Source organism: Salmo salar, chromosome 21, assembly GCF_965601325.2.
Source record: "Salmo salar chromosome 21, fSalSal1, whole genome shotgun sequence".
Taxonomy (NCBI): domain Eukaryota; kingdom Metazoa; phylum Chordata; class Actinopteri; order Salmoniformes; family Salmonidae; genus Salmo; species Salmo salar.
Window position 1 is genome coordinate 44,999,036 of NC_138311.1, and position 13,710 is coordinate 45,012,745.

The 13,710-nt window shown below is 46.3% G+C and overlaps 1 protein-coding gene across 2 annotated transcripts; it reads left to right on the forward strand.

The window, feature by feature from the left end:
• The first annotated feature begins 3,791 nt into the window (after window positions 1–3,791).
• zgc:162780 (YHR209W) lies at window positions 3,792–7,255 on the forward strand. Of its 2 annotated transcripts, none has more exons than XM_014165444.3 (7): window positions 3,792–3,918; window positions 4,569–4,688; window positions 4,989–5,152; window positions 6,089–6,302; window positions 6,414–6,517; window positions 6,650–6,787; window positions 6,905–7,255. In XM_014165444.3, the coding sequence occupies exons 2-7, from the start codon at window positions 4,578–4,580 to the stop codon at window positions 7,014–7,016; spliced, it is 843 nt and encodes a 280-aa protein (XP_014020919.1). In that variant the 5' UTR covers window positions 3,792–3,918; window positions 4,569–4,577; the 3' UTR covers window positions 7,017–7,255.
• The last annotated feature ends 6,455 nt before the right edge of the window (window positions 7,256–13,710 follow it).

The following is a 13,710-nucleotide window of genomic DNA, read 5'->3' on the forward strand; positions in this document are numbered from 1 at the left end:
AAACATGCATGTATTGTATAACATAATGTCCTAGGGTTGTCATCTGATGAAGATCATAAAAGGTTTGTGCTGCATTTAGCTGTCTTCTGGGTTTTTGTGACATTATATGCTAGCTTGAAAAATGGGCGTCTGATTATTTCTGGCTTGGTACTCTGCTGACATAATCTAATGTTTTGCTTTCGTTGTAAAGCCTTTTTGAAATCGGACAGTGTGGTTAGATAAAGGAGAGTCTTATCTTTAAAATGCTGTGAAATAGTCCTATGTTTGAAAAATTGAAGTTTTTGTATTTTTGAGGAGTTTGTATTTCGCGCCACGCCCATCATTGGATGTTGGAGCAGGTGTTCCGCTAGCGGAACGTCTAGATGTAAGAGGTTAAGAATTATAGATACAGAACTCCTTTATGCTATCGCGGTGTCAGATTTTAAAATAGCTTTTCGGCGAAAGCACATTTTGCAATATTCTGAGTACATAGCTCGGCCATCACGGCTAGCTATTTTGACACCCACAAAGTTTGGGACGCACTAAACTCAGAATTAAAATGAGAAAAATTGGATTACCTTTGCTGTTCTTCGTCAGAATGCACTCTCAGGACTTCTACTTCAACAACAAATGTTGTTTTGGTTCCAAATAATCCATAGTTATATTCAAATAGCTCCGTTTTGTTCGTGTCGTTCAGGTCACTATCCGAAGGGTGATGCACTAGCGCATTTCGTGACAAAAAATGTCAAAATATTCCATTACCATACTTAGAAGCATGTCAAACGCTGTTTAAAATCATTTTTTTTTGCTATTTTTCTCGTTAAATAGCGATAATATTCCAACCGGACAACGTTGTATTCATTCAAAGGCTGAAAGAAAAAATGGAGAATTCTCGTGAATGCACATCTCAGTCTCACTGTCCCCAGGCTGACCACTCACAAACAGAGCTGTTGTACTTTGCCCAGAGACAGCAGATACCCCATTCCACTTTCTGGTGGCTTTAGAGAGCCAATGGAAGCCTTAGAAAATGTCACGTTACAGCACAGATGCTGCATTTTCGATAGAGATGCAACAGAAGGACAACAAATTGTCAGACAGGCCACTTCCTGCCTGGAATCTTCTCAGGTTTTGGCCTGCCATATGAGTTCTGTTATACTTACAGACACCATTCAAACAGTTTTAGAAACTTTAGAGTGTTTTCTATCCAAATCTACTAATTATATGCATATTCTCGTTTCTGGGCAAGAGTAGTAACCAGTTTAAATCGGGTACGTTTTTTATCTGGCCGTGAAAATACTGCCCCCTAGCCCCAACAGGTTAAAGTGACTATGCATAGATAATTACATCGAGTTGTAGGAGCAGCGTAGTGGGGGGGGGGGGGGTTGATGTGGATGCCAAGGAACCTGAAGCTCTCAACCTGCTCCACTACAGCCCCGTCGATGAGAATGGGGGCGTGCTCGGTTCTTTTTCCTGTATTCCACAATCATCTCCTTTGTCTTGATCACATTGAGGGAGAAGTTGTTGTCCTTGCACCACACGGGCAGGCTGTCTCATCGTTGTCGGTGATCAGGCCTACCACTGTTGTGTCATCAGCAAACTTAATGATGGTGTTGGAGTCGTACCTGGCCGTGCAGTCATGAGTGAACAGGGAATTCAGGAGGGGACTGAACACGCACCCCTGAGGGGCCCCCGTGTTGAGGATCAGCGTGGCAGATGTTTTGTTACCTACCCTTACCACCTAGGGGTGGCCCGTCAGGAAGTCCAGGATCCAGTTGCAGAGGGAGGTGTTTTGTCCCAGGGTCCTTAGCTTAGTGATGAGCTTTGAGTGCATTATGGTGTTGGTATTACAGACTCAGACAAGGACAGGTTGAAAATGTCAGTGAAGACACTTGCCAGTTGGTCAGAGCATGCTCGGAGTACACGTTCTGGTAATCTGTCTGGTCCTGCGGCCTTGTGAATGTTGACCAGTTTACAGGTCTTACTCACATCGGCTGCAGAGAGCGTGATCACACAGTCATCCAGAACAGCTGATGCTCTCATGCATGTTTCAGTGTTTCTTGCCTCGAAGTGAGCATAGAAGTTATTTAGCTCGTCTGGCTGGCTCGTGTCACTGGGCAGCTCTCGGCTGTGCTTCCCTTTGTAGTCTGTAATAGTTTGCAAGCCCTGCCACATCCGACAAATGTCGGAGCCAGCTCAGTGCGGATTCTGCCTGTAATCCATGGCTTCTGGTTGTGGTATGTATGTAGAGTCACTGTGGGGACGACGTCCTCGATGCACTTATTGATGAAGCCAATGACTGATGTGGTGTACTCTTCAATGCCATCGGAGGAATCCGGGGAACATATTCCAGTCTGTGCTAGCAAAACAGTCCTGTAGCTTAGCATCTGCTTCATCTGACCACTTTTTTATTGATCTAGTCACTGGTGCTTCCTGCTTTAATTTTTGCTTGTAAGCAGGTCAGATTTGCCAAATGGAGGACGAGGGAGAGCTTTGTATGTGTCTCTGTGGGTGGAGTATAGGTGGTCCAGAGTTCCTTTTCCTCTGGTTGCACATTTAACATGCGGATTTAAGTTTCCCTGCATTAAAGTCCCCGGCTACTAGGTGCGTCGCCTCTTGGTGAGCGTTTTCTTGTTGGCTTATGGCGGAATACAGCTCATTTAATGCTTTCTTAGTGCCAGCCTCTGACTGTGGTGGTATGTAAACAGCTACAAAGAATACAGATGAAAACTCTCTCGGTAAGTAGTGTGGTCTACAGCTTATCATGAGAAACTCTACCTCAGGTGAGCAATAGCTCGATACTTCCTTAGATATCGTGCACCAGCTGTTGTTTACATAAATACATAGACCGCCGCCCCTTGTCTTACCAGACGCCGCTGTTCTATCCTGCCGGTACATCGTATAACCAGCCAGCTGTATGTTGATGTTGTCGTCGTTCAGCCACGACTCTGTGAAGCATAAGATGTTACAGTGTTTAATGTCCCGCTGGTAGTTTAATCTTCCGCGTAACTCAGCAATTTTATTGTCCAAATATTGCACGTTTGCAAGCAAAATGGAGGGAAGTGGGTATTTATTCGATCGCCTGCGAATTCTCAGAAGGCAGCTGGACCACTCTTTCTGCGCCTCCTCTTCAAGCAGATCGCGGAGATCGGGGCCTGTTCCCAAGGAAGTAGCGTATCCTTCGCGTCGGGGCTCGCCAGAGTCGTGAAATGAAAAAGAGGATTCTGCTAGTCCGTGGTGAGTAATCGCAGTCCTGACGTCTATGAGTTATTTTTGGTCATAAGAGACGGTAGCGGCAACATTATGTACAAAATAAGTCAAAAATTAGTTACAAACAACGCAAATAACCGAACAAAAAAACACAATCGGCTGGTGGCACGTAAAACATCTGCCATCTTCTCCGGCGCAATAAAACATGAATGCATAGACACATTTGAAACTTCTGTATATTATCAAACTTCAAAAACTTGTCCGGATTTTCTGTTACTTTCTTTTCAATATGGGGCGTATGGGGTAAATCAAATGTATCATAATATATCAACAGGGTAACGTAACATTGCTGAGAGAAGAACTTCAACTTGAAATTTAGAGAGAGATCTGATTGTACAATATCTGAATAAGCAGGAAGACTGGCTTTTTTGTCTTTTCCCACCTCCAATCATCACTAAAAAGCCACCTCATTGGCTAACAAGATTCCGATCCCTCCCCCATTACATCTCCACAGGACTTCTTATTAGTTCTGACACCCCACACAGCTTTCTGTGAACCCATGTAACCCTGGCCCCCTTCTTAAAAGGCCTCATTACCAAACAACCCACATTCCCATGAAGCCACTGCAACGCCCCTTCCTTTCTCTATCCCGGGGCCTCTCTCATACATGCCTAGCCTAACACGTATTGTTTTCCCTAGAACTGGGCCTGTGAAGTAGGGGAATCTCCGGCGGTGAGTGTGCATCTATCTGTATGTTTGTGTGTGTGTGATCAAGTTTGTTTATGTAGCGACCACACCCCAGTGAGAAGGAGCAACCTGATTTCAGAGCATTTCGTATTACTCTGTACGTAAATCTGAGACTCTCCATTTAGGGGAAAGGGGGATAGCTAGTCAGTTGTACAACTGAATGCATTCAACTGAAATGTGTCTTCCGCATTTAACCCAACCCCTCTGAATCAGAGAGGTGTGGGGTGCTGCCGATTTAGTATGATATGTTATGTTTCGTATGGTCTGTATTAATTTGTGGATGTCCATCATCAATTTCATATGATATGTTACAAATTACAATTCGTATGATATGTTACGAATTACAATTTGTTGTTGCTAATGTTGGCTAGGCTAGGGGTTAATGTTAGGAGTTAGGTTAAAAGGATAGCTAAGAGGGTTTGCCTTAAGTAACCTTGGCTGATGTAACCATACCAAACGTTACATATCAACTATCATTTGAGTGTCTCCGATTTACTTTTACTGTGTTACGTCTACTCTATGAGACCAGGCTGGAAAGAGAGCTTGCCTGAGTTTAAGTTAAAGCCATAAGTAGCAGGAATCTTTCTGAGTAGAAGAGAACATTTCTATTCGTGTTGTTTTCTGCTGTAGTACAGCTCAGTGGCATGGCCCATCGTCTGTTTGAAGGTAAGGAGCATGCTACCTCCTACTGGAAGTACAGGGTCTCTCCCTCAGCTCAGCTCATTGAAGAAGTCATGTCCTTCCTAAAGAAAAAGGTAGGAGTGACATACGTTTCACAGAATACAAAGACTGTTTGTTCTTATTTTAACATCATACATCATGCAATATGTATGAGTTCAAATCATATAGTTACTGTCTGTGGATGTAAAATATTTTCAATTATAAATAGTATGGCAGAACTAAATTACAGAATTATATTGCTGCATGTTTTATTCCTGCTTTCAATGTTTTACTAATAAACTGGTCAATTGACATTCTCCTGCCTTAAAAAATATTCACATATACTAATGATGTCTCATACCTATGTGTGATGATCATGTGTCTTGTCCTGACAGAGGGGCGTGCAGCCCTGTGACCTGGCAGTAGACGTAGGCTGTGGGTCGGGTCAAGGGACCGTGCTCCTGGCCCCTCACTTCTCCTCAGTGGTGGGGACTGACATCAGCCCTGCCCAGCTGGAGGTGGCCCAGGAGCACACCACCGCCCCTAACATCTCCTACAGGTCAGAGCCAGCCCCAGAGAGGTGGAGGTCTTCAGGAAGAGGATAGGGTTGTATTTCGTTGTAGTGACACTGACACTGATTCAAACCCTCTGATTCAAACACATTATCGTCACAGAATGAGTTTTGGTATAAGTAGGCCTACTGTAGAGGGTAGATTTTACGTACAGATTTATTTATTTCTGGGGCATTTCTCTGAAACCTAAGAAGAGTCCTGGTGGTTCAAGCCATGAATGCTGATTGGCTGACAGCCATGGTATATCAGACCGTACACCACGGGTATGACAAAACACGGCTCTAATTGCGTTGGTAACCAGTTTATAATAGCAATAAGCCACCTCAGGGGTTTGTGGAATATGGCCAACATACCACAGCTAAGGGCTGTATCCAGGCACTCTGCGCTGTGTCGTACATAAGAACAGTCCTTAGCCGTGGTATTTTGGGCATATACCACACCCCCTCGTGCCTTATTGCTTAACTAAACCAGTGTGATGGGAGAAGGAACGATAGGGTTAAAGTCCTTTGTTGAGGGGGACACGGTGAAATTAGGGCAAGTGCCAAGACAGACAATGGGACCCTTGTCTGCTCAAACTCATGCATTTCTCCCTCTAGTGAGCAAACAAAGAAGCTACAGCTACTAATACTGTTATGGAACACATCTACATGTACAGTAGATGTTCCCAGTTAGGACTGAACGAAGGGAGCCATATCCAAGGAACCAAACCAAAACACAACATTGTGTGTAAATTCTAGTCTGGTTCCAGATTTGTTAGTGCTTTTTTGTCAACTCCTATTGTGACAATAATCTTAGGACTTGGCAAAACAGCACTAACTGATCTGGTACCATTCTGTCGGATATCTTTAAATTACAACATGACCTATGTTTGTATGTATGTATCCCTGTGTTAGTATGTCTCATGTCTCTGTGTCTCTGTTTAGACAGTGCCAGGCTGAGGAGCTGCCGTTTGCAGACAGCTCAGTGGACCTGGTGACGGCCATGTCTGCCTTCCACTGGTTTGACCGGCCGCGGTTCCTCCAGGAAGCCCACAGGATCCTGAAGGCTAAAGGTTGCCTGGCTCTACTCAACTACACCATGGATATGGAGCTTGACTATGGAGACTGCTCCCACACACTCAACACAGTCTGCAAAGAGGTCTGGAAACTTTATAAAATAGAATACAAGTGTATTATCCAAACACATAATGTCGATCACATACATGTTTGTTTTTTTAACATTTGTCTTTTTTAAATTTTATCTCATCAGTTTTATGCTGCACTCCTGCCACATCGTAATCCCTGCCTGGGCCCTTGCTCTGTTGCTCTTTACAAACAGTCCTACGGTTCCATCCCTTACACAGAGAAAGAGTGGTGAGGCCTGAGCTCAGATACATCCACTACCCTCATTGCTATTACCTATGTACTTACAAGAAGTGTTTGATTTGATGTACATACAAGATGGGTTGGGTATACTCTAAGGTAATGCTAATGCTGTGTTGTTAGGCAGGAGTGTATGTGGGTGAAGAAGTCCATGACTCTGTCCAACTACATGGGTATGATAGAGTCCTTTTCCAGCTACCAGGCTCTACTAAAGAAAGACCCGGAGGAAGCCAGCAGACTGTCAACTGACATCACCCACAGGTTGGTCCCTGACACAATCCCTAGTTGATCCTGGTCAACAACGTAAAGGTAACATTTCATGTTACATCTCACATCCATCTCTCCCCCTCTCTCGTTCTCTCTCTCTCTCCTTTCCAGGCTGTTGGCTGTGATGGGGGTGACCTCACCAGAGACTGAGCTTGTGGTTGGAGTAAGGTATTTCTTCCTGCTGGCCTGCAAGCCAGAGGACAAGCTACTGATCGATGACTGAGATTGGACTGTGATTGTGTTATTGACTGTACGTTTGTTTATGTGTAACTCTGTGTTGTTTGATTTTGTCACACTGCTTTGCTTTATCTTGGCCAGGTCGCAGTTGTAAATGAGAACTTGTTCTCAACTGGCCTTCCTGGTTAAATAAAAGGTGAAATAAAATAAAATGTATTCATGGTGAACATGAAAAATTATAGAATTAGTGATTACATTTGTATTAAAACTTTCCAATGATTGGTATCTCATTTGTTATATTTGTCACTCTCGATCCAGTTTTGTTTACTTTACTAGCACACGAACACAGCCCAGTGGTATGAGTGATACCAGATACGTGTGTGTGTGTGGAGAGTATGGCTAAAAGGACTGGTCCCTAGCATAGCACTTTCAGTATCTAGTTTTCCTTCATGGATACAAGCTTCTATAGATGACTTTCCAGAATGTCTGTGTGTGGTTGTTACTAAGTCCTAAACTCCAATGGCGGTCTCTTAGCTACACAATCTGGTCATGATCATTTATTGTTGCCAAAACAGAATTTTTCACACCAGATTACATGACATTTAAATAGCTGCTACCTGCACTCTGCTGACTAAGGTGCTGTTCCAACTATGGTCACTAGAGGTCATTGTTTGAATGTTCTATTCTCAGCCGGGCCAATCTTTTCGAAAAGAAAACACATTTTAATTATATCTCTATTTGAGCAAAATAAGTAGTTTTGTTATGATCACAAGAAAATCTTAATAATTATGGTCTAGAGCCCCACAAATCTTAATGTTCTATCATAAAGTGAGAACAATTCGTTTCGCTGGCTGATATGGCTTCTACTTAGAAATGCTACAAGAGTAAATGAATAGATGACATTCACTGCTTTATAAACCTGTCTCCAATATAATCACATGATTTACACAGACCCACTTCGGACCTTCATGTGAAAAGGCATTCCATTGTCTGTTTTGTCAATGAGCTCCATGCATTCCAAAGACTTGTGGTAACCAGATGATCCCAATAATTTAGGTAGCCTAGTAAACGACGCCCCCTCTGGTATGATATTATTGATTTATTTAACCTTTATTTAACTAGTTATGTTATGAACTGTCTGGGACTTGTTGTTTCCCTGTTTACTAGTCAAAGATATTTTGTTTATTAAGTCAAAGAATTTCCTGCAAATATATTAGCATAACTAGGCTACAAAGAACCATGGCGGACGTATTAAAACGTGTCCCAGTGTAACAACCGTCGTCAAGAATGGACCAAGGCGCAGCAGGTATGTGGATACTCATGTTTTTTAATTTTAAAAAAAAGGAGTAAAGTATCCACTGGACAAAAACAATAAAGACGACAGCAACAGTCTTGCAGGCACATACAACGCAGTGCAAGGACAACTACCCACAATCCCAAAGAAAAACACACCCATCTATATAGGACTCCCAATCAAAGGCAACTCAACACACCCACCCCAACCCACCTATCCTGGAGGTGGCTCAGGTGCAGGACGTGGACCTCGCTCCACCTTCGGCGCTGCCCACTCCGGTAGCGCTGATAGCTGCGCCGGGCAGACGGGCCACTCGGGCTGACCCTGGCAGACGGACCACTCTGGCTGGGCCGGAAGACATGCGGGCCACTCGGGCTGGACCGGAGGACAGGCGGGTCACTCGGGCTGGGCCGGAGGACAGGCGGGCCACTCGGGCTGGGCCGGAGGACAGGCGGGCCACTCGGGCTGGGCCGGAGGACAGGTGGGCCACTCGGCCCACTCAGGCTGGGCCGGAAGACAGGCGGGCCACTCGGGCAGCTCCGGGCAGTCGGGCCGCTCTGGCAGCTCGGGGCAGTCGGGCCGCTCTGGCAGCTCCGGGCAGTCGGGCCGCTCTGGCAGCTCCGGGCAGTCGGGCCGCTCTGGCAGCTCCGGGCAGTCGGGCCGCTCTGGCAGCTCCGGGCAGTCGGGCCGCTCTGGCAGCTCCTGACTGGCGGGCGGCTCTGGCGACTCTTGACTGGCGGGCGGCTCAGGTGACTCTTGACTGGCGGGCGGCTCAGGTGACTCTTGACTGGCGGGCAGCTTTGGCGACTCTTGACTGGCGAGGCTGGGCTGACGCACTAGACGCCTGATGCGTGGGGCTGGTACTGGACGTGCCAGCCTGGAGACACGCACCTCCATGCTAGTGCGTATAGCGGGAAACACCGGACCGTCGAGGCGCACTGGCGGTCAAGAGCGCAGGGTTGGCATCACCCCTTCCGGCTCGATGCTCCCCTCACCCTGGCAGATGCGGGGCACTGGTAAAGGGCGGACTGGCCTGTGCGTCCGTATAGGCGAGATGGTGTGTACCTCAGCGTACCATGGCGCCCTCCACCTCATACGCACCTCCCTGTAATCACGGGTAGCTGGCTTACGGCTCTTCCTTGGCCTGGCCAAACTACCCGTGTGCCCCCCCCAAAAAAATTATTGGGGCTGCCTCTCGGGTTCCCTTAGCTCCCTTAGTTTGTCCTCCCAGAATCGTCGTTCGTCCTGCCAAGTCCATTCCTTTCGTTCCTCCTGGCGCTGCTCCCTCCTCCTCCGCTGCTTGGTCCTGGTTTGGTGGTGGGTAGTTCTGTAACAACCGTCGTCAAGAATGGACCAAGGCGCAGCAGGTATGTGGATACTCATGTTTTTTAATTTAAAAAAAAGGAGTAAAGTATCCACTGGACAAAAACAATAAAGACGACAGCAACAGTCTTGCAGGCACATACAACGCAGTGCAAGGACAACTACCCACAATCCCAAAGAAAAACACACCCTTCTATATAGGACTCCCAATCAAAGGCAACTCAACACACCTGCCTTCAATTGGGAGTCCAATCCCCAACACAAACCCTTAATATACAAAAAACCTGCCACATCCTGACCAAAACTGATACAATACCTCCCTCTGCTAGTCAGGACGTGACACCCAGTCCAACATACCTAGCCCTCGTTGTATTCCACCGGATCGAGTTCTCATCACACCTGTGAGAAAATGTAATAGCCCAACAACAAAAAAAAACAGGAAAGATTTTCTGTTAAAAAAAATCCAAATGACATCAGTTTGACCGGTTGTCAGGAAATAGAAAGCTGTGAAAATGACCAAACATGTTTCTGATTAGATTTCAGTTTGTCTTCGACGCATATTATATGTGGTTGAAATACTATCAGCTTTTATGATGCTAATAAAGATAGCATCTCTACAGACGGTATATAACTGCACATTCAAATTTTCTCAATATGCTACAAGAAATAAATCATTTTTCTCCGAGAAAATAATGAAAGAAAAACATCAATGTAACCTATAGATTTAAATTGAACAAAAATTACAGGGTACTGGGGGTAACTAGTCCCCCCCCCCCTAAGAATAATGTCAAATTGCTGACATAAGAAAGCAAAGTTTGGAGAAAGAAATGGGTATGTGGATGAAGGTCATGCTAGGCGAATAAACTATAAAGGGAAATAAATGTCTACGGTTTACCCTTTTTTAGTTATTTAATGAGATGTTTTTTTAGAAAACACCCACCATGGGGTAACTGGCCCCCAGGGGAAGATTATGGGATAGGGTTTCACACAAGTGTGTTAACTTCTCTAGGGCCGGCGGGACGAAATCGACCCCCCTACGTAACAGCCAGTGGAATCCTGTGGCGCGTTATTCAAATACCTTAGAAATGCTATTACTTCAATTTCTCAAACATATGACTATTTTACAGCATTTTAAAGACAAGACTCTCGTTAATCTAACCACACTGTTCGATGTCAAAAAGGCTTTACAACGAAAGCAAAACATTAGATTATGTCAGGAGAGTACCCAGCCAGAAATAATCAGACACCCATTTTTCAAACTAGCATATAATGTCACAAAAACCCAGAAGACAGCTAAATGCAGCACTAACCTTTGATGATCTTCATCAGATGACACACCTAGGACATTATGTTATACAATACATGCATGTTTTGTTCAATCAAGTTCATATTTATATCAAAAACCAGCTTTTTACATTAGCATGTGACGTTCAGAACTAGCATACCCCCCGCAAACTTCCGGTGAATTTACTAAAGATTTACTAAATTACTCACGATAAACGTTCACAAAAAGCATAACAATTATTTTAAGAATTATAGATACAGAACTCCTCTATGCACTCGATATGTCCGATTTTAAAATAGCTTTTCGGTGAAAGCACATTTTGCAATATTCTCAGTAGATAGCCCGGCATCACAGGGCTAGCTATTTAGACACCCAGCAAGTTTAGCACTCACCAAAGTCAGATTTACTATAAGAAAAATGTTATTACCTTTGGTGTTCTTCGTCAGAATGCACACCCAGGACTTCTACTTCAATAACAAATGTTGGTTTGGTCCCAAATAATCCATAGTTATATCCAAACAGCGGCGTTTTGTTCGTGCGTTCAAGACACTATCCGAAAGGGTAAAGAAGGGTGACGAGCATGGCGCATTTCGTGACAAAAAAATTCTAAATATACCATTACCGTACTTCGAAGCATGTCAACCGCTGTTTAAAATCAATTTTTATGCCATTTTTCTTGTAAAAAAGCAATAATATTCCGACCGGGAATCTGCATTTAGGTAAACAGACGAAAGAAAATAAAGCACGGGGTCGACTCGGGCACGCGCCTAAGCCCATTGTCCTCTGATCGGCCACTTGCCAAAAGCGTAAATGTGTTTCAGCCTGGGGCTGCCTCGATATCATTCAGCTTTTTCCCGGGCTCTGAGAGCCTATGGGAGCCGTAGGAAGTGTCATGTTACAGCAAAGATCCTCAGTCTTCAATAAAAAGAGCCAAGATGAACACTTCCTGTACAGAATCTTCTCAGGTTTTTGCCTGCCATATGAGTTCTGTTATACTCACAGACACCATTCAAACAGTTTTAGAAACTTTAGGGTGTTTTCTATCCAAAGCCAATAATTATATGCATATTCTAGTTACTGGGCAGGAGTAGTAACCAGATTAAATCGGGTACGTTTTTTATCCGGCCGTGTCAATACTGCCCCCTACCCCCAACAGGTTAAAATCCATTTAAATCTGTTTTATTTAGGAATTGTTTCGTAAGTAATACTTAAAAGCTAGGTCTAGTTGTCTTATTTTAATTATTTAAATAAAATTTGGGGGGTAAATGGTGTTGCACATGTGTCACGGTTGTCGTAAGAACTGGACCAAGGCGCAGCATACGTAGAGTTCCACATCTGTATTTTTTTGTGAAACTTCAGAAAAACAAAACAATAAACGAACAAAGAAACGTTACTACGTGGTGCACATGCACAAACACAAAATAATATCTCACAAACACAGGTGGGAAAAATAGCTACTTAAATATGATCCCCAATTAGAGACAACGATTACCAGCTGCCTCTTATTGGGAATCATACAAAACACCAACATAGAAAATATAAACTAAAACACCACATAGAAATATTAAACTAGACTACCCCCTAGTCACGCCCTGACCTACTACACCATAGAGAAACAAGGGCTCTCTATGGTCAGGGCGTGACAGTACCCCCCCCTCAAAGGTGCAAACTCCGGCTGCAAAACCTGAAACCAAATGGGGGGGGGGGGGTTGGGGGGGTGACTAGTGTCGGTGGCGGCTCCGGTGCGCGTCGTAGCCCCCCCCAGACCCCGGATCCGACCATGGCGCCGGGCTGAACGCTGTGCCTGGACTGGGCACCGGCGCAAAGGAGGGCTCCGGCCATGGAGCGGGACTGGGCGCCGTGCCTGGACTGGCCACCGGAGCAGAGGAAGGCTCCTGCCCTGGAGCTGGACTGGACGCCGTGCCTGGACTGGGAATCGGTGCAGAAGAAGACTCTGGCCTTTGAGCTGGACTGGGCGCCGTGCTTGGACTGGGCATCAGCGCAGGGGAAGGCTCCGGCCATGGAGCTGGAGGTTCCAGACCGTGGACCGTCGCTGGAGGTCCTGGACCGTCGCAGGAGGTCCCGGACCGTGGACCGTCGCAGGAGGTCCCAGACCGTGGACTGTCGCAGGAGGTTCCGGACCGTGGACCGTCGCCGGAGGTTCCGGACCATGGACCGTCGCCGGAGGTTCCGGACCGTGGACTGTCGCAGGAGGTTCTGGACTGTGGATTGTCGCAGGAGGTTCTGGACCGTGGACCGTCGCCGGAGGTTCCGGACCGTGGACCGTCGCTGGAGGTTCCGGACTGTGGACCGTCGCCGGAAGCGCTGGACTGTGAACCGTTGCCGGAAGCTCTAGACTGGGGACCGTCGCCGGAAGCTCTGGACTGTGAAACGTCTCCGGAAGCTCTGGACTGTGAATGCGCACTGGAGGCCGAGTGCGTGGAGCCGGTACAGGTGGTACCGGACTGGGAAGGCGCACTGGAGGTCTAGTGCGTGGAGCCGGCACAGGTGGTACCGGACTGGTGACACACACTTCAGGGCGAGTGCGAGGAGCAGGCAGAGGACGTACCGGACTGGGGACACGCACTTCAGGGCGAGTGCGAGGAGCAGGCACAGGACGTACCGGACTGGGGAGGCGCACTGGAGGCCTGATGCGTGGGGCCGGCACAGGTTGCACCGGACTGGTGACATGCTCTTCAGGGCAAGTGCGAGGAACAGGCACAGGACGTACCAGACTGGGGAGGCGCACTGGAGGCCTGATGTGTGGGGCCGGCACAGGTTACACCGGACTGGTGACACGCTCTTCAGGGCGAATGCGAGGAGCAGGCACAGAACGTA